Source organism: Lissotriton vulgaris, chromosome 11, assembly GCF_964263255.1.
Source record: "Lissotriton vulgaris chromosome 11, aLisVul1.2, whole genome shotgun sequence".
NCBI lineage: Eukaryota > Metazoa > Chordata > Amphibia > Caudata > Salamandridae > Lissotriton > Lissotriton vulgaris.
Genome location: NC_141699.1, coordinates 776,467,070 through 776,489,364, shown reverse-complemented (window position 1 = coordinate 776,489,364; position 22,295 = coordinate 776,467,070). Strand labels below are relative to the sequence as shown.

The 22,295-nt window shown below is 48.1% G+C and overlaps 1 protein-coding gene across 1 annotated transcript in view; it reads right to left on the bottom strand.

Annotated features, from left to right (window-relative positions):
• CUL3 (cullin 3) overlaps positions 1-22,295 on the bottom strand; it is a 778,285-nt gene that overhangs the window by 158,909 nt on the left and 597,081 nt on the right. The window contains exon 14 of the mRNA XM_086943903.1: positions 6,317-6,503. Coding sequence (XP_086800029.1) covers positions 6,317-6,503 — 187 coding nt within the window. The remainder of the gene's footprint in view (positions 1-6,316; positions 6,504-22,295) is intronic.

Sequence of the window (22,295 nt, the reverse complement as noted above, 5' to 3'; positions counted from 1 at the left end):
GCGTTCCCGCCGCTGCTAGCCCCGTGGCCCACCCCCCTGCTGTTCCTGCTCCCGCCTCTGCTTCCCTACCCCCTCCCCTATTTGAATGCGGCTGCTGCTCAGCCACGCGCAACGGGCGCGTTGCTTGCATGCCCAAGGCAAGCAGCTCGGCCGCACACAGTGGGCGCGTTGCTTGCGTGCCCAAGGCAAGCAGCTCAGCCGCACACAGTAGGCGCGCTGCTTGCGTGCCCAAAGCAAGCCCATCTGCACCCGACTGCAACCAGCGCCAGGGACCCTAGATCTCCGACCATCTACCGTTACGACTCAGCCGCCCTCCTTGCACTCAATCACAGCATCAGTATAGTATCCTAAACCGATTACTATCCGCTCATCCTCTCCCTCACCAAGGACCCCACCACCACCATACTCCACTTCGAGGAACAGCAACAGCTGCCTGAAGCTCAACTAGGAGAAGACAGAAGTCCTCATCCTCGGAACCTCCCCGTCATCATCGGACAACACCTGGTGGCCCACTGCACTCTGCACCCCTCCGACCCCCACAGATCACGGCAGGAAACCTTAGCATCATACTCTACTCCTCCCTCTCCATGAACCAACAGGTCAACGCATTTGCTTCCAGCTGTTTCAACACCCTCTGCATCTTTTAAAACCTTCAAATGGACCCTCCCCGCCCGAGTCAAGGTAAACAGTAACCCACGTACTCATAAACAGCAGACTGGACTACAGAAATGCGCTATACACCGGCATCAACTAGTTGCTTCTCCGCAAGCTCCAGATGATAAAGAACACCGCCGCCAGACTCTTCATTGGCATCCCTCGACACGAGCACATTAGCCAACCCCTTCGGAATCTTCATTGGCTCCCTGTCGAGAAGAATCATTTGCCCACAAATGCCTCCACAACACCGGCCCCCAATACCCCAATAAGAGAAATACCTTCCACGCACCCAAAAGAAACTTCGCCCTTCCCGAAACCCCACGCATAGACAGAGCCAAAACAGGGGGAAGAGCCTTTTCCTACATCGCAGCAAAGACCTGGAATAAGCTCTCGACATCAGACGCGCCCCCTCCCTGAACACTTTCAGGAAGGCTCTGAAGAAATGGCTCTTCGACTGAACAGAACTGCAGTGAAAATCTGAGGGTCCAACAGGAGATTAAAGTGGAGGAAGGATGTGGGATTTGGACACCCAGCACTAAGGTCAGGGTACACACCCCCCAGTTGTCAGTGATATCTGTGCTATTCTACTTAGGAAGCCTGGAATTTAAGAAAAGCCACCAAGGACACTCATGACTGCCATCAGATATCAACTATCAAAGATGACATTTCTTAAATCGAAATATTCATGCAACAAGCAAGTGAAAAACCCTTCCCCTACCAGCAGACAAATTTCACTGAAGAATACGTTACTTATCTTCAGTAATGATCTTTCTGGCGGATATTCTAAGCTCAGATTCATCACCTCCTGAATCTCTGAGGAACCAGACTGGATCTTGAAATACTGAAATAGCTCTCCCATGCTGGCATGCTGCACCACGGTTTTGACTTGCCTCCGGAATCAATTCTGGACATAAGGAGACACACTCACCCAAGGGCAATGATGTCGGTTTCCCATGTATTTTTCCAATCTCTCGGAGGTGGACCGTGACTGACAAGTTTAATAAATGATTCATAATGTAAGAACTAACTTGGTATCTTTATAAAAAAATACATTTAAAAAAAGGAAGACCATACCTTACAATAGGGACATGGGAGGGGTTAGGCGAGGAATATGCAGGTAGATGGTACTTACACCAGGAGGAATAGGTTACTTGCCCTGTAACATCTGTTTGTGGTATGTAGTGCTGTAGATTCACATGCTCTGTGTACTCCTGCTATCTGGTGCTGGGCTTGGACTTGCACAATGTGTTTTCTTTGAAGAAGTCTTAGGGTCACAAGGTATAGTGACCCCTCCTAGGATTAGTAATGAGAATGGGCATCGGCTCCATTGTAAGATTGTTTTCTACACGGCTTGAGAGGATGAAAATTGAGCTTAGGAAAAAAAAAGATAACTATGCAAAAGAGAAAGAAAATACATCTGCAACAACCCGAAACTTTGGGGGAATAGTGTAGGCATGTGAATCTACAGCACTACATGCCAGATACTTGCATGGTAAGTAACCCATTTCGCTCTATACACATGCTCGGCATAGACTGTAAAGCAGTTCTCCTATAAGCGGTGTAAATCCAGAGGATGTTGCACAGGCCTGAAAAAGGGTACAGATGACAGTCTGGACAACGCTTGCTTGTTGCTGTGCTAAGACATCCATACAGTAGTGTTTGGTAAATGTGTGTGAAATGGAACAAGTAGCTGCTTTACATATATCAGTTATGGGAATGTTACAAAGGAGGACCTTGGAAGCCCCCTTTTTGCGGGTAGATTGGGGCCTGGGTGGGACAGGAAGTTGCCTTTTGGCTTTGGCGTAGCAAGCTGGAATGCACTTGACCAGCTATCTAGCTATGCCTGCTTTGGAGAAAGCCCAGTCGTCTGTGTAGTTTAGTCTAGGGGAGTAAGAGTTGGTCTGCATTGCAAAACAACTTTGTTCTATCAATGTAAAACATGAGGGCTCTTTTGCCATCTGGTGCGTGTGTAGGGGGCGGGGGGAGAGCTTCTCTGCCACCAAGTCTTGGAGGGAGGAAGAACACTGGGAGCTCAACTCCCCGATTAAGGTGGAAGGGGGATACCACCTTAGGCAGAAACTTTGGGTTAGTCCCGAGGACGACTATCATTGTGTACCTGTAAGAAAGGTTCCTCTAAGATAAGAGCTTGAAGCTCACTTACTCACCTGAGAGATGCTATGGCAACTAGTAAGGAAACTTTCCAAGAGAAACTGTAGAGTGAATTTGTGAAGGGATTGTAAAGGAGGACCCATAAGTCGATTAGGATCTCATTGAGGTTTCAAATTGGTCGGTGCACACCCTGGGTTGGATAACTCGTTGAAGTTCTTCCATGAAGGCTTTGATGACTGGGACTCTGAATAAAGAAGCATGGTCTCTATTTTGTAGGAGGGACGTCATTGTATTGATGGTGAACCCTAGATTGTGCAAGAGATGTATGGTGGTCTGATTGTGTGCAAGGCACTGATATATGTTTGCACTCTTGATCAGCCAGTTGTCCACATAAGGGAACATGTGGATGCTGCCACTCTTGAGGGGAGGGGCTATAACAGAAAGGCATTATGTGAACAACATGGGGGCCCTAGTGATCACAAAGGGCAGCTCTTTAAACTGAAAATGCTAATTACTTAGCACAATTCACTGGTAGCAGCTTTGAAGAGGGTGGATTAGGATGCAGATATAGGTGTTAATAGCGGTCATGAATGAGCCTTGCTGGAGCAGGGGTATGACGTCTTGTAGCGTGACTGAGTCATTAGTGCCCTGTCCTTCTTGGGGATAAGGAAGTACAGGCAGTACCCCCCTTTGCAATACTGAAGTGGCGGCACAGTCTCTTTCGCCACTTTGATACGCGCATGTGCCTCCTCCTGAAGGAGGCATTGGTGTTCTGGAGAGAGGGTGTGTCTGGCAAGATGTGGCCCACCCACTATCATGACCTTTGTGAACTTATAAGAAGCAAATGTCAGCCCGAATGGTAGGACTGCAAATTGAGTGTTGAGCTTGCCCCAAAACGCAGGCACTTCCAGCAAGACTGCAGTATTTGTGTAGCAAAATGTGTCCTGCAGTAGATGGACACCATTCCATTTCAGTATAATGCTCAAAGAAGTCGGCAGGAAGATTTGGAATCACCATTTGCACCATCTCCTACAAGACATGGGAGCAATTGGCCACATGGCATATCCGCTTAGTGAGCCAAAGAGCCTGTCTGCCTGTAGAGAAGATGCTTGTTTCCCATTCCTTTAATCACGTCAACTGATGGAAGGGAAAGATTTTGTTTAGAAGAAGTTGAAGCTTGTACAACAAGATTCTTAAAGGAAGGGTGAGCAGTTAAAACCTTCAGATCACCTGGGGCAGGACAATAATTACGGGAAACTTAGAGATTCATCTTAGGAGTAGAAGCTGGTTAGCACCATGGGACCAAGATGAGGTCCATCAAAGCTGTGTTGAACACAAGCAAATGCACCAGGATTGAGTATGCAAATTGCAGGATTTCAGTGAGAAGAATGTCTGTGTTCAATGAGGAGAACATTGCCTGATTTGCAGCGGGCATCATCTTCATCAAATTAAGACTATGTTAGGAATCTGAACGTGGTCAGAAACCAATATATCATCAAGCAACCAACATCCTCAAGAAGCAAGGGCATGATTTGGGATTCTTCTTCAATTCCCTGTAGCACTTTAGACCTTGATACAATCAAAATGGCCTTCAGCTTTGGAAAGTTCAATACATTTTGAATCTGATCCAAAGTCTGCTCATATGACAGATATGTTAGTGGTGCAACTAATATGGCCTCTGGTTTCAGAGGAGGAGCCTCAGATGCCAGGATGATGTCAACATGAGGCAAAACAGTGTCGACCTGTGCCGTGGTATGAGATGCCAGAAGAAGCTGGGTAGAAGTCCCTAAATTTTCTTGGGGCCAGAAGAAGCTGTAATGGAATAACAGATGGCCAGCACAGCCTGGCTGAAGCCTGAGACCAGAGTAGGATTAAGGGGAGGCACCAGAAACTACAGAAAGGCGAAACTGGACTCCAGGCACGGTGCTGGTGTGTCAACAGGTTCAGGCACAGAATTATGTTCACTAAGAGAGGCTCTGAATAAGCAGTTGTTGAGGCCGGGGTCGGGGAAAAATGCCACCAAATGGAAGATCTCCCCCTCCTGTGAGATCAATGTTGAGAAGTGGAAGAATCCTTCTTTCGGTAACGAGTGGGACGACTCACATTTGGAGGCCACCTGCTTCTAACACTTACCTGTAGATAGCGAATGAAATAGAGACCTGGATCAGTGGGGGGCTAGCTTTTCAGTATGGGCCACACCATGAAGACCTTCACATCTTGATCCCTGATAGTTTTGGCATAAGTCGTGCGGCATTTCGCATATGACTGGAGTTCGTGCTTGGGCCCCAAGGACTAGTGGGAGATGCAGTCTAGGCCCATGATCAACATCAGTTTGTTTTAAGAATGCAACACTGCACAGCAAAATACAATAAACAACATTTTAAAGAAAAAGTTCAGAAGAGAGAAATTACTGGTCTGCATATTAGGGAATGGAAAAAAAGAAAGGGGCATCAGTGCACTCGGCTGGCACCATATATGGCTCTGCTACGTCATGTCTGAGGTTGGTCTTGGAGTAGAGTTGTAGATGTGGTTCGACATCAAGGAAGGAGAGCACTTTCAACTTTCCTGATCTAATCTGGTGCCTGGAGGAGATTTTAGTAATGAGGAAGAAACAGGTGGTTAGAAATACCCATAAGAAAAAGGCAGTTACTGGTTATCTGAAAATGTGAGCAGAACTGCTTCAGAAGTAGTTCTGTGTGAGTTGCAGGTGGAATCCTAAGTGTTGTCTGAAGCCTAAGGTGAGTGTTTCAGAGGGCCCTAGAGAAGACTGCTCTCCGAAGCTAGAGTCATTAGAAGACACATACACCCCAAGGGTCAAATGCAGGGTTCGCCCTCCTTGCAGTCTGCGTACATTCCTTCAATGTCTGATGCACGGTCTAGACTGTCACTCAGGAACGTCTCAGAGCTACATCATGTAAAGTGCCCATCATCTGCCTCGTAGGTGCGAAATAGTTTTGATGCACAGGCTGAATAGGCAGACTTGTTGTGGTCCCTTCAGAGTTAGACGTTATAGACCTCATGCTGGTCAGACCAAGGGAACTTGTTACCTCAGTTGAGGAAGAGCTAAAAGAAGTTTTCTCCATAACCTCCCCTCACCCAAGTCATTCATTTGAGCTTATTCTGAGATTCTCTGTACAGTTTAGATGCAAAGGGTCGGACATATGCACAAGGTAGTCTGATTCTATAGCTTACTGTTCTGATGTCCTGACATCAACGTCTTCATCTTTTATAATGCAATGGTACAGTATAGGACTTTAAGAGATGTTCAACCACAATGGAAGAAGAAAATAATCTAAGGTGGAGTCTGGGTCTATTTGAGATGTGGGTTTCGCGGGGGGAAGTATCAAGAGTCACCTTGAAACAGAAATCTTTTCTTTGGAGGCGAAAAAGACAATTTGCAACATCCACACCCAATGCTAAATGGTAGAACTTTTGCACAGCATGTGATCTACAGCAGCACATGCTGAAAACTAGCTGTTCTAAAAATGGTCTTTTGGGTAAGTGAAACATTTGCATTCAATGACTAGAAGTTATTTAAATTGGTACAAACCTGTTTGTATCTTAACCCTATGCAGTTTGGAGGTGAACTGGTCATTTACTGTAAATACATGACCATTTTCTATCTCTTTTGACTTTGGCTCCTTTGTAAGAACTCGTTGCGTAGGTTTGCCACATGCCAAAGACTGCAGTGCCCGCACTAGCTCTCTTTCTGGTATATCTGTTTCTTGTTGAATTTCCTAAAAGTATAACACAAAGTGATTTTTATACATTTTAACAAGAATACTACTAAACCAGACAAAATTAGAACTTTCACAATGTACTTAAACTTGTTAATACACCTTTGTGGAAAAATACTACACGAGTACTAAATATAAAACAATGTATCTTGAGAGGGCATTTGCGTTTAATGACAGCAAATGTTCTTCCAAAACACACTTACAGATTACCTTGATTTTACAGCTACCACCACAGAATTACAGGACCGTCCTAGGCCAAAAAAGCTATTTACTTACCTGCAATGCAAGACTCAAGAGACACCTTGTTTACTCCTAATTTAAGACCATCTCAAAATCCTTTTAAAAATGTTCTGATTATTAAACACATTCACAACCTTCCCATCACATCATGTTCCAGGTGATTTCAACTAAATCTGGAAGAAAATACCTTAAGGAATGGTGAATAGAGGTGTAGTCTTGATGAAGGAATTGCTAAAAAGACCATGTGTGCATTCATGTATTTAGTAATGGAACTATGATTAAGGCTGCCATGAACTGGTATAGACCTTAGGCTAATGGAGAAATTAAAACAATGTGGAAAATCAGGAGTGTTGGCGATCCCATGTTATATGGTAACGAAGGAGAAGCACAGTTTTGATATCAACTGTGACAAAACTTCTGTAAAGCCTAATAGTTTTGCCTCTACATAATAAACTGAACTTGGGGAGCCAACCGAAATACGTCCTTAGTTTCTGGCTCAAGCAGTTAAGGCACTCCTCATAAATATGCAACACCCCCAGAATGATATGGTTAAGCTAGAATAACTTAACACTTCTAGCATACAGATAATTGTAAATGAGTAAGCTGACACAAAAATGAAGAAAATCCGATAGAGGAATCAAAATTGTAGCAAACACAAACTGTTACAAGTATATCCCACCTTGATTCTTTAATTGGATGAAAACCGGTTAAGCTTCACGTGTTGTCTGGCTTCACATCGCCATGACTAAATGCTGTGACATTCACCACTAAGATACATTAAAAACTGCAGATGGCTATTTCATCTGATGTCTGGATTCTTTTTTGTTTGGTGGTGTCACATATTAAAGTAAAAATAAAAAATAAGCCACTTATTAAATGCAATGGGAAACTGAAAGAACAAGCTTTGGAAATGCAATAGGTCTCGCCTTTGTTTAAGTTAAGGCCATTTGGTTTGCTATTGGTATTTTATTATAGGTATGGATTAGTGAGTGTATGTATGTGATATGTTGTGGTTTTATGTTGTTAGAATTGTATTTGTTACCTGTGTAGTAGGGTAAAGCATAGCATTTGGAGAAGAGCAGTGTTTAAGATTTGGGAAGTGAGTAGCAGAATAGCATGAGGGTTAATGAAGTAGTAGAATAGTATGAGGCAGAAGAAAGGTGCGGGGGAGAAGGAAGAAAGCGTGGCACTCACTGCAGGGCAGGGAACAGTCAAATCAGGGAGGAGGAGGGCACATGGTGCACTTCAACGACCTATTTTCATTCAGACACAGAGATTTGTTCCCACAGACAGAAAACGCGCCTGCCAGTAATGAAAAAAAAACATTCTAGCGATCACACAAGTCCACTCAGTCACACACTGGTTGTTCTCACCAACAGAAAATGTCACTGACACACACACACACGTTCGTCTCGTAGATGGGTGAGTTCATCTTTGCGAACAAGTACGTACATCTTTACTTACACAACACAGATGCTGTAGATTCTTCATCACAGGCAAATTAGTTAATCCACACAGACACACAAGCCATCCTCACAGGCAGGTATGTGCATCCATAGATAGACACGTGCATCCTCACAGACACAATAAGTAATTAATACAAGTGCACAAATTCATCCCTGTTGTATATAATTATCACATGCACACATGTTTGTACCCACGCACCTACTGTTTTCTCTCGTATATTCACCTTCGTAGACATACGAGTTCATCATCAGAGATGCACAAAGTTCGCTTCTATGCACTCATGTTCACAGCTGAGACTCGTAGACTGCAGATGCAACTGACCCCTGGCAGGCTGCTTGCGGCCTTTGTCGAGAGAGACATTTGTGTCTGACCTTGTTCTTCTATGTAGCTCTGTATGTTATATCTGTTGACTTGTGACTGTGTAAAATGAGGCATTTTAATATGTGGTTGGCATAAGATGGCTGACCACATAGTAGGAGTCTGTGCCTGAGCAATTGAAGCTATGTTTAAGATGATAAAGGCTGTAGCTGCTTCCCTGCCTGCATCCCTTGGGCGTTTCTCTCTGATAATACGCCCTGCCCATCAATTGGGGTGTGTGTTTAGCCTCTACTTGTTTTATGTTTTTCCTCTGCTTATGGCACTTTCAAATTTGCTTTTGATATTGCTTTTGGGAGGTGCTATTGCTGCATCGTGATCTCGGCTGAGATGTAACAATGAAGAGCTGGCGGCACGGACACCCACCCGCTGCTGCATTGAACTTTAATAATATCATCTGACAAAATCCTGAGCCCTGTTTGCGCAAATACTTTGTTTACTGGAGCATACTTTCCTAACCTTGCTGTTTTCGCTGTAATATTTTCGTCCTTTCCTACTTGCATCGCGGCCTTTCTATACCCCCTCCTCCCCAAAGCAACGTTTACACAAACAAAGCCCTTCACAGAATCAGTCTTAGGGCACTTACATTGCCCTACGAAAGAGAAACACTTAACTTTCTAATTTGCCAAAAAGCACAACATTTGCATTGGTAACGGAGTGCAGACCGGTTACTTCATGGGTGAGCTGCATACATCACTCTTACTGTTTACAGACAGCCAGTGGCAGACAATTTGCTCTGCATTCCTGTATTGCGCTTTATGAAGAGGTCTTCATAAACTACCAGCACAGCTCTCTATCTCCGACCACCTCTCTTCACTGGGAGGTAGGCGTAACCTGGAGCCCTGTGACTGATTGGAAGGGAGGGGGGGGGGGGAGCAGACAGTAAGATGTAGGGGAGACAAGACAGTGAAAGCAAGAGCGCTGTGCGGATACAAAGACCTCCTAGTACGAGCCCATGCCTGCAGTTCTTCCCGAGACCAGAACCAGGCCACGATCGGGGCAAAGACTGCCCCACCTCCAACGTGCACAGACACCAGCCAAAGACACCCTTCAGCTTGCAACCTTTGTTAGGTACAGACACTGCAAAGAAACAGCGAGGTGCCCGAAAACAAAAAAACAGCTGATGTAACCGTACAACCCCTTTCACCGGACTGAATAACTATGGAAGCACAGCCAATAAGCATTTACAATGCAATGGTCTTGGCATTATTAAAGGTAGAGCTATTGGCATTGCTCATGATTTAAAAAAAAAAATGGCTTTGTCATTTACATTGCCAATAGCTTAATCGTTAAATAAATGGCATTGTCATTTACAATGCCAATAGCTTAATCACTCCCAAATGCATGACCTATTGCATTTACACCCACACAGAGCCACCCACACAGAGCCACCCACACAAAGCCACCCACACACACACACATACAGAGCCACCCACACAGAGCCACCCACACACACACACACATACAGAGCCACCCACACAGAGCCACCCACACAGAGCCACCCACACAGAGCCACCCACACAGAGCCACCCACACATAGAGCCACTAACAAAAAAAGCTATCCACACAGAGCCACACACACAGACATAGCCACACACACACACAGAGCCACACACACACACACACAGAGCCACACACACACACAGAGCCACACACACACACAGAGCCACACACACAGATACAGAACCACACACACACACACACACACACACACACACACACACACACACACACACACACACACAGAGCCCTACAAACACACAGACAGAGCCACACACGCACAGACAGAGCCACGCACGCACAGACAGAGCCACGCACGCACAGACAGAGCCACGCACGCACAGACAGAGCCACGCACGCACAGACAGAGCCACGCACGCACAGACAGAGCCACGCACGCACAGACAGAGCCACGCACGCACAGACAGAGCCACGCACGCACAGACAGAGCCACGCACGCAAAGACAGAGACACGCACACACAGACAGAGCCACGCACACGCACACACAGTGAAGGAGCCTGTAGCCCGGTGAGTGGGGCGGGTGGGGCTTAGTTGTAGGAGGGGGGGGTGCGTGTGCCTGGGGGCGGGGTGCGTGTGCCTACAGGTGATACCGGCAAGGAACCGGCTCACAGATGAAACGCATCACGGGGCGGCTACTGCTTTCCTTTGCAGGAAGTCCTCTGGACTATGTCCGCGCAGGAAAGTAAAGTCTAAATGTAATAAGGGGTGGGTTTAATGCTTAAACGTCTGCAATGAGAGACCTGATCAATGGAGAGCCTAACTTTTGCCTTAAACTTTCTAAATATACATAACCTTTAGAAAAGCGGTAAAAATTGTGATTTTGCTCCATCCGATTGTATGCAAAATAAAAATCGCTTTTCTCCACTGTAACATGCAAACATGAAAGTGTACAAAATTGATTTGCTCAATGTTTTCTGTCCTGAAGCTAAACTGTGTGCAATACACCACGGCCTACATCTATCATCAGAGTATATAAACTTCTTTGGCAAACAAATGTATTTGATGGGCTTGCAACAGGTAGACGGTACAAGCTTCTTTTTCAGACTGCAAACATCATTTCCACCTGTCAGATATGCGAAGTTGGTACATCTCGACTAAACCACGCAGGTATGTGCATCCATAGATAGACACGTGCATCCTCACAGACACAATAAGTAATTAATACAAGTGCACAAATTCATCCCTGTTGTATATAATTATCACATGCACACATGTTTGTACCCACGCACCTACTGTTTTCTCTCGTATATTCACCTTCGTAGACATACGAGTTCATCATCAGAGATGCACAAAGTTCGCTTCTATGCACTCATGTTCACAGCTGAGACTCGTAGACTGCAGATGCAACTGACCCCTGGCAGGCTGCTTGCGGCCTTTGTCGAGAGAGACATTTGTGTCTGACCTTGTTCTTCTATGTAGCTCTGTATGTTATATCTGTTGACTTGTGACTGTGTAAAATGAGGCATTTTAATATGTGGTTGGCATAAGATGGCTGACCACATAGTAGGAGTCTGTGCCTGAGCAATTGAAGCTATGTTTAAGATGATAAAGGCTGTAGCTGCTTCCCTGCCTGCATCCCTTGGGCGTTTCTCTCTGATAATACGCCCTGCCCATCAATTGGGGTGTGTGTTTAGCCTCTACTTGTTTTATGTTTTTCCTCTGCTTATGGCACTTTCAAATTTGCTTTTGATATTGCTTTTGGGAGGTGCTATTGCTGCATCGTGATCTCGGCTGAGATGTAACAATGAAGAGCTGGCGGCACGGACACCCACCCGCTGCTGCATTGAACTTTAATAATATCATCTGACAAAATCCTGAGCCCTGTTTGCGCAAATACTTTGTTTACTGGAGCATACTTTCCTAACCTTGCTGTTTTCGCTGTAATATTTTCGTCCTTTCCTACTTGCATCGCGGCCTTTCTATACCCCCTCCTCCCCAAAGCAACGTTTACACAAACAAAGCCCTTCACAGAATCAGTCTTAGGGCACTTACATTGCCCTACGAAAGAGAAACACTTAACTTTCTAATTTGCCAAAAAGCACAACATTTGCATTGGTAACGGAGTGCAGACCGGTTACTTCATGGGTGAGCTGCATACATCACTCTTACTGTTTACAGACAGCCAGTGGCAGACAATTTGCTCTGCATTCCTGTATTGCGCTTTATGAAGAGGTCTTCATAAACTACCAGCACAGCTCTCTATCTCCGACCACCTCTCTTCACTGGGAGGTAGGCGTAACCTGGAGCCCTGTGACTGATTGGAAGGGAGGGGGGGGGGGGAGCAGACAGTAAGATGTAGGGGAGACAAGACAGTGAAAGCAAGAGCGCTGTGCGGATACAAAGACCTCCTAGTACGAGCCCATGCCTGCAGTTCTTCCCGAGACCAGAACCAGGCCACGATCGGGGCAAAGACTGCCCCACCTCCAACGTGCACAGACACCAGCCAAAGACACCCTTCAGCTTGCAACCTTTGTTAGGTACAGACACTGCAAAGAAACAGCGAGGTGCCCGAAAACAAAAAAACAGCTGATGTAACCGTACAACCCCTTTCACCGGACTGAATAACTATGGAAGCACAGCCAATAAGCATTTACAATGCAATGGTCTTGGCATTATTAAAGGTAGAGCTATTGGCATTGCTCATGATTTAAAAAAAAAAATGGCTTTGTCATTTACATTGCCAATAGCTTAATCGTTAAATAAATGGCATTGTCATTTACAATGCCAATAGCTTAATCACTCCCAAATGCATGACCTATTGCATTTACACCCACACAGAGCCACCCACACAGAGCCACCCACACAAAGCCACCCACACACACACACATACAGAGCCACCCACACAGAGCCACCCACACACACACACACATACAGAGCCACCCACACAGAGCCACCCACACAGAGCCACCCACACAGAGCCACCCACACAGAGCCACCCACACAGAGCCACCCACACATAGAGCCACTAACAAAAAAAGCTATCCACACAGAGCCACACACACAGACATAGCCACACACACACACAGAGCCACACACACACACACACAGAGCCACACACACACACACACAGAGCCACACACACACACAGAGCCACACACACACACAGAGCCACACACACAGATACAGAACCACACACACACACACACACACACACACACACACACACACACACACACACACACACACACACACAGAGCCCTACAAACACACAGACAGAGCCACACACGCACAGACAGAGCCACGCACGCACAGACAGAGCCACGCACGCACAGACAGAGCCACGCACGCACAGACAGAGCCACGCACGCACAGACAGAGCCACGCACGCACAGACAGAGCCACGCACGCACAGACAGAGCCACGCACGCACAGACAGAGCCACGCACGCACAGACAGAGCCACGCACGCACAGACAGAGCCACGCACGCAAAGACAGAGACACGCACACACAGACAGAGCCACGCACACGCACACACAGTGAAGGAGCCTGTAGCCCGGTGAGTGGGGCGGGTGGGGCTTAGTTGTAGGAGGGGGGGGTGCGTGTGCCTGGGGGCGGGGTGCGTGTGCCTACAGGTGATACCGGCAAGGAACCGGCTCACAGATGAAACGCATCACGGGGCGGCTACTGCTTTCCTTTGCAGGAAGTCCTCTGGACTATGTCCGCGCAGGAAAGTAAAGTCTAAATGTAATAAGGGGTGGGTTTAATGCTTAAACGTCTGCAATGAGAGACCTGATCAATGGAGAGCCTAACTTTTGCCTTAAACTTTCTAAATATACATAACCTTTAGAAAAGCGGTAAAAATTGTGATTTTGCTCCATCCGATTGTATGCAAAATAAAAATCGCTTTTCTCCACTGTAACATGCAAACATGAAAGTGTACAAAATTGATTTGCTCAATGTTTTCTGTCCTGAAGCTAAACTGTGTGCAATACACCACGGCCTACATCTATCATCAGAGTATATAAACTTCTTTGGCAAACAAATGTATTTGATGGGCTTGCAACAGGTAGACGGTACAAGCTTCTTTTTCAGACTGCAAACATCATTTCCACCTGTCAGATATGCGAAGTTGGTACATCTCGACTAAACCTGGGTTTTTTTCTTAACGTTTGTCAAGGAATGAGTGAAAATTCTTATAGGTAACGAAAGCTACAAGTAGCAGTACAAAGAACAAGCAAACATACAAATGATAACAAATAAGTACACACCCTGGCAATGATAACTTCTACGGAAGTTTACTTTTGTTTTCTCTGACACAGGGTAACTTTTCAATGCAGTATTGCCCCCACCACTACTATTAGCTATTATCATATTATCATGATTCTTCGTATTAATAAAAGTAACAAAAATAGTTATTTGTGTAAATTAGTTTAAAAAATAATGACGGTAACATTATAATATTAGGTATAATACTTAGTAACTATATGTGAATAATAATAGTAACACCACTGCAGTTTACCGTTTGAGTGCTCCTCCTCACTAGCAACACAGCCTTTTGTTGTAATTATTATCTGGCACCTTCCTGGGCATCTTGTGTGGCACTCTAAGGCAGCAGCCTAGAGTAGCTTGGATGTAGTGCGCTGCTTAGGCGCTTTTAAATGAGGCGGTATCATGTGACTCTTAAAAGCATCCGAGGAGGTCCCATCACTGCTGGAAGGTGCGGCGAAATGACATTTTAACCAGGGCGGCAAAAATCATCGCAACAGGCCTGGGGAAAGACGTCTGGAAGGCGCATTTCATCCAGTGCGGGCTGCTTGCCATGCAGGAGGGGAGAGTGCTTGCCCCGGGGGACGGAAGGGGTTATGTTGTGTAAGGAGGCCGTTATTTGAATAGATCCGCAATGACAGCCGCCTCGCTGTCATAACATGACGGGTGGCAGCGGTCGGTCACATGACAATCATGGGGCGCACGTGCCTCGATAGTTATGGTCATGTAGTGTGTGCAGCGATTGCAGTGTAGGATAAGATAGAAATTAAAATGCTACTTACTAGTATGCATCTGTTCTTGGCATGTAGGGCTGCTGACATTCATATCTGTGCCTAGATCGCCGCCTAGTGTTGGGTCCGGATGATTGCACATTGTTGTCCTGGAAGAGTCTTCGAAGTATCACGAGATAGGTGGCTCCTCCCCTGGACTACAGTGCGCATGGGCATCGACTCCATCCCCAGATTGTTTTTAGCCATTGTGGCCAAGATGGAGTGAAACTCAGTGAATGATGACCATGCCATGAGTATATATGTGAATACTGCAGCTGCTACAGGCGCCGGGGAGGAGGGCGGGCGATATGAATGTCAGCAGCCCTACATGCCAAGAACAGATGCATACTAGTAAGTAGCATATTCAGTTCGAGGCATGTGGGCTGCTGAATTCATATCTGTGCATAGAATACATAGCAGTCCCTCCATTAACGGCGGCCGCCCGTGCCAGCTGCAGCAGTTTGGAAAAGTGTCTTGAGAACAGCCTGCCCTACAGCTGCCTGCTGGTTGGAGTGCACATCAACACAGTAATGTTTAGTAAATGTGTGTGTGGTAGACCATGTTGCTGCTCTACATATGTCCTCTAAGGGAATGTTTCCAAGGAAAGCCATAGAGGCCCCCAACTTCCTGGTGGAGTGGGCTCTTGGTGGAATGGTAAGAGTGCGTTTTGCTTTTGCATAGCAGATCTGGATACATTTAACGATCCACCTAGCAATACCAGCCTTGGAAATAGGGTTACCTTTGTGGTGTGGCGCAAAGGCGACAAAGAGTTGTTTAGTCTTTCTAAAATCCTTGGTCCTATCAATGTAATACAATAGGGCCTGCTTAACGTCAAGGGTGTGGAGCATCCGCTCCGCCAGTGACTCAGGATTTTGAAAGAAAACAGGTAATTCGATTGTTTGGTTGATGTGGAACTGAGACACAACCTTGGGCAGGAATTTAGGGTTAGTGCGGAGCACCACCCTGTTGGAATTTGGATAAATGGCTCTTGGATTGTGAGGGCTTGCAATTCACTGACCCTCCGTAGCGATGTAATTGCTACGAGGAAAGCTACTTTCCACGTCAAGAACTGAATCTCGCAGGAATGCAGTGGTTCGAAGGGAGGACCCATCAGTCTGGCAAGAACCGCATTGAGGTTCCACTCAGGAGCTGGTGGAGTCTGTGGCGGAATGACTCGTTTGAGGCCTTCCAAAAAAGCTTTGATGGCAGGCACCTTGAAGAGCGAAAGGTGTTGTCTATTTTGGAGATACGCGGCCATCGCAGACAGATGAATGCGAATGGAAGTATAGGCCAGATTACACTTGTACAGATGGAACAGGTAACAGATGATGTCTTGAATGGAAGCATCAAGCGGGTTAATGTTGTGGTTTGCACAATAAATGGCAAACCGCTTCCATTTTGCCGCGTAGCAGGCTCTAGTAGTCGGCTTCCTTGCCTCCCGAATGATGTCCATGCAATTGGGAGGTAAGTTTAGGTAGCCAAACTCTAGGACTTCGGGAGCCAGATCGCCAGGTTGAGCTGTTGCGGATCTGGGTGCTGAATGTCGCCATGGCTCTGCGTCAGAAGGCTGGGTGTGAGACGTAGCCTCTGATGTGGTACCACGGACAGTTCCAGAAACGTGGTGTACCATGGTTGACGAGCCCATGTTGGAGCAATCAGGATGAGAGTCATCGAGTGTTGTCTGAGTTTGCGTGCCACCAGCGGTATCAGTGGTGCTGGGGGAAAAGCGTACGCAAATTTGCCTGACCAGTTCATCCATATCGCATTGCCCTGCGACAGTGGGTGTGGGAATCTCGCGGCGAAGCTTTGGCATTTTGCGTTCTCCTGAGTGGCGAACAGGTCGATCTCTGGATGACCCCACCTTTGGAAGTACGGCTGGAGTACTGATGGATGTATCTCCCACTCGTGCATTTGGTGGCTGTGCCTGCTGAGCAGGTCCGCCATCTGATTGTGTTTGCCTGGGAGATGCTCCGCCATGAGGAAGATGTTCCTCTGAATGGCCCACTTCCACATGCTCTGAGCCAGATGAGACCACTGCGGAGAGTGTGTGCCTCCCTGCTTCTGAATGTAGTACATCGCCGTCATGTTGTCCGTCCGGATCAACACAACCTTGTTGCATAGATGTACTTTGAAGGCCTTTAGTGCCATGAAGATTGCCATCAGTTCCAGAACATTGATGTGCATCTTCCCCTGTTGCTGCGTCCATAGTCCCTGCACAGTGTATTGGAGTACATGCGCTCCCCATCCCTGGAGAGAAGCGTCTGTTGTCAGGATAATCTGTGGCACAGGCTCCTGAAACGGTCGGCCCTTGCAAAGGTTTCGTGGATTCCACCAATGCAGAGAGTTGTACGCCCGACCGCTCACCAACACTAGGTCTTTCAACTGGTTGTGAGCCTGAGTCCACTGACGTGCCAAGCACTCCTGAAGCGGATGCATATGTAGTCTCGCGTGCGGGACAATGGAGATGCAGGAGGCCATCATGCCTATCAACTGCATGAACATTCTCGCTGGAAGCGAGTGTTGAGGTCTGAATCTTTGGATCAGCGATTGAATGCTGTTGACTCTCACTGAATTCGGCTGTGCTGTGGCCGCCAGAGTGTTTATAGTCGCACCCAGATACTGCCGTATGTGGGCGGGCTGGAGATGGGATTTTGGATAATTCAGTGAGAAACTCCGATCGTGCAGAAGGTGAATGATGTGGGACACATGGTCGGCACACTGCTGGGCCGACTTCACCTGAATGAGCCAGTCGTCCAGATAGGGGTAGACGTGAATGTTTTGACGTCTGAGATGTGCCGCCACCGTCGCGAGGCACTTTGTGAAAACCCTGGGTGCCGTGGTGACCCCAAAAGTCAAAACCTTGAACTGGTAGTGCTGGTCTTGTATGGTGAACCTGAGGTATTTTCTGTGTGAAGGATGTAGTGGAATGTGGAAGTACGCATCCTTCAGGTCCAGAGTTGCCAGGAAGTCGCCCTGTTGAAGCAGTGGGAGAACTTGCTGCAGTGTGAGCATGTGGAAATGCTCTGATAGGATGTAAAAGTTGAGGGGCCTGAGATCCAGGATGGGCCTGAGGGATCCGTCCTTCTTTGGAATAAGAAAGTACAGGGAGTAAACTCCCGTACCCCTTTCCTGCAAGGGCACAAGCTCTATTGCCCCTTTTTGCAGCATGACTGTGACCTCCTGCTGCAATGAGTGCAAGTGCTCGCCGGACATAGGACGGTGCCTTGGGGGTATGTTGGGTGGAGTGGATGTGAGCTCCAGACAATAACCGAATTGGACAAGTGTCCTGACCCACCTGTCCGTGGTGATGGACTTCCACACGGGCAGGAACTGCTGGAGTCTCCCCCCGACCGGTGTTGCGTGGTCGGGGGGCAGTGACAAGGCGTCACTGTTTGTTGGCGGTGGAGGACCTGGAGCTGTTGTTGCCACGTCCTCTGCCCTTGGTGTTGTTGCCGCGGTAACCACCTCGACCCTTGTTGGTATAAGAAGTTTGGGTGTTGCTTTTGTAGAACTGCGCTGACTGCGAGAGTTGACCCCTTGAGGTGCCCCTAGTATTGGAGCGACGAAAGGACCCACTCCGAAACTGCTGGGATTGCAAGGCACCCATTGATTTTACGGTGTCGGTGTCCTTCATCTTTTCAAGGGTGGTATCAACCTCAGGACCAAACAGGTGATCTGGGTTGACCGTTTGGTTCAAGATGGTAGTTTGAATGTCCGGCTTGAACCCAGATATCCTTAGCCATGCATGTCTACGAAGCATAACGCTAGTGTTAATAGCGCGTGCGGCGGTGTCAGCCACGTCTAGTGCGCACTTAATGGAAGCATTGAAGATAAGCTTCCCCTCCTGTATTAACATTTCTGCTGCTTCCTTATATTGATCGGGCAAATGCTGTAAAAGGGTCTCTAGAGTATCATAGTGTGCCCTGTCATAACGCGCTAGTAGTGCCTGCGTGTTGGATATGCGCCACATATTGGCTGCCTGCGCTGCCACCCTCTTCCCTGAAGCCTCAAAGACTTTTGATTCCTTGTCTGGGGGAGGAGCATCACCCGTAGTCTGTGAGTTGGCTCTTTTGCGGGCATTGGAGACAACCAGGGAATCCAGAGGCAACTGTCCCTTAATATAAGTTGGATCAGTGGGCGCCGCCCTGTACTTCTTGTCGATTCTCGGGTTGATGACCCTCGCCCGGGTGGGCTCTTTGAACACCTCAGCCGCATGCTTCAGAACACCCTTCAGCATTGGCAGAGTCTTTACAGTCTTTTCAGAGACCGAAAAGGTGTCAAAGAGGAAGTCGACGTCCACTGGGTCAGCTGGAGCTCGAAGTTGTGATTGGCTGCTGCCCTCTCAATGAGGGCATTGAAGGCCGCAGAGTCCTCAGTGGGGGAAGTTTTGGCTGAGAAAAGCTGAGGCTCCTGTCCAGAATGCGGGTCCCCAGGATCGCCACCAGCAGACCATGGTTCAGTCACATCCTCTGGGTCTGTGTAGATGAGATAGCTGTACTCATCCTCGTCGTCGCCTTCACCTGCCTCGACATTGGAATGAGTGGGCGAGAGTTCGTGAGCCTGTGGCGAAATGGGCTCTTTCAAGGCAGAAGTACCAGCAGAGTCCATTTTCCTTTTGAGTGGAATCTTGTATGACTCCAATTGTGGTTCAGGGGTGATTTTTCTCTTCAGGAGGGAAAGTCTGCCCGTGTTGGCATCATTGAAATGCTCCTGACGCTCCTCCTCTGCAAGTGGTCGTTGCCGTGGGCCGGGGACCACCAAGCGGCAAGGTGAAAAGGATCGGCGTAGGCGCCTTTCCCGGTTTCTCCAGAGGCTTGGGTGGCACAGGGTCCTTCGGCTCGACTGCTGAGGCCCCATCCCCGATTCGTTGTAGGGACTCCGTAACCTCCTTAGTGAACGAGGCGGATGGACGCGCCGGTTCGACAGAGTCTTTAGCGGCTGGTTTTGGAGCGGGGACCGACGATGCACCCTTCGGAGTTGACGCACTCGGCGAGGCAGAGAGGGACTTCGGGTCGTCCTGCCGCTTCTTCGGGTCGAGAGTGGACCTTTTGGGGTCGTCGACCGTTTTCTTGCAATCGAGTCGACCCTTGTCGGCGTCGACCTTCTTCAGCGCCGATGCGGCTGCGTCGGACCCCTTAACCTTTGGCTTCGATGTAGTAGCCTTAGGGTCGGCCATTTTGGCATGGCTCTTCGGCACGACGGCCACTTTCGATTTCTTCGGCGCCGAGGCCTCCGAAGTCTTCGACCCGACCAGCGCGATCCGCACTTTCGGTTTCGATATCTCTGGCGTCGAGACCGTAGGTTTCACTTTCGGTTTTGGAGGTAAGGGGAGTGATTCGGTATTTATGTCCGTGGCCGGGCTGGAAGGCGGAGCCGTGGAACATACATCAAGGTCTCGGGTAAAGCCCGAAGGCGATCCCTCGACCTGGGCCTTATGAATTCGGACGGCCCCGGAGTCAGTCTGAGGAAGCTCCTCGTCCTAGCTATCCTCTACGGTGGCAAGGGCCCCGTCGTCGTCCCCTACCTCCTCGACGACTTCATCGAAATCCTCGGCCTCTGCGTCGTAGTCTACCTCCGACGCGGGGTTAGATTTCGTGATCTCCTGGATATCGTCGTCCTCGACATCCCCAGCATCGAAGATGTCCGTAGGCGGTGGGGCAGATTGCTGGGCCTCCAGGCGCGCAGCTCGACGGAGCTTGAGCGTTTTCCTGGACCGGAACCTGGAACAGGCCATACACTTGGCCTCGCCGAGGTCCGGTGACAAGCACTTGTTACACACCAAGTGTACATCAATATGTGGGTACTTCGAGGCACACACCAGGCATCGTTTGAATGGACTTCGTTCCATGATGGATGAAGAGTCTGGAGCGTCGACTAGGCCCCTCCGCGCCGAAAGCACACGGAAGAACAATGTCGGTTCGGAGCCGAGAAGTTACGAACCCGAACGAAAGACAATACCGACGCAAGTCCTAAAGACCTTTTGGTCTCAAGCAAAGTGAAGTTAAGAACTATCGATTCCGACAGGAGGGAATCGAACACATCCGAACCCAATGGTGGAAAAAAACAATCTGGGGATGGAGTCGATGCCCATGCGCACTGTAGTCCAGGGGAGGAGCCACCTATCTCGTGATACTTCGAAGACTCTTCCAGGACAACAATGTGCAATCATCCGGACCCAACACTAGGCGGCGATCTATGCACAGATATGAATTCAGCAGCCCACATGCCTCGAACAGGGTAGTTTACAGTGTGAGTAGTTACCTGTCTGGCAAGAGAAGATGCAAGGGTACTTTGATACCCAAGCAGTCACTTATTATGTTCTTAGAAGCACTCCGTGCTGGACGATATTAAATCAAAGGACAGTATCTTGGTTTTGATGGGACCATTTTACCCATCTTGTAGGTGAAAAGACCTGGTCATAGCGCCAACCATCCAGATATTTACAAGTGGTATTTGGAAGATCTGATGTGACTGTCTTTGAAAGAGGAGTGCGCAGACATTCAGGTGGATTGATGTACACTTAGTTGAAAAGAAATGAGTCTGCACATTAGTGTTGTTGGTTACCACATTTACAGCTCACTAGGCGTTTGAAAGTTCGTGAGACTATCGGTTAACGTCTAGTACAAAATCCGGTATGCTTTAATGGGTGGACGTGTTTAGTTTTTACCTATGCATACCTGTCCACCCCAGCTGGTATAAAAATGCATTTTTTATTTCTACTCCAAATGAGGAACACTGACTTTTATATGATGCCTGCTTTCACGAACACGAGGGCACCAGCTACTGCAGTTAGACGGAACTGTTAGCTGAAGAGGACGTGTGCGGGCACGGGAAGGAGCTGAAAAAGACGGAGACGGGGGCGGGCACAGGAAGGAGCTGTGACGGGAAGGAGCTGTGACGGGGGCGGGCACGGGAAGGAGCTGTGACGGGGGCGGGCACGGGAAGGAGCTGTGACGGGGCGGGCACGGGAAGGAGCTGTGACGGGGCGGGCACGGGAAGGAGCTGTGACGGGGCGGGCACGGGAAGGAGCTGTGACGGGGCGGGCACGGGAAGGAGCTGAAGATGACTGGGGCGGGCACGGGAAGGAGCTGAAACCCAGCCTACTGTACTCGAACACCTACCGTCCTGTGCTTAATCCTCGAGATACTGTACTGAAGTCAAGCCATACACCCTGCCAGTCTGTATATACGCCCCTGCCATCCTGTACTACT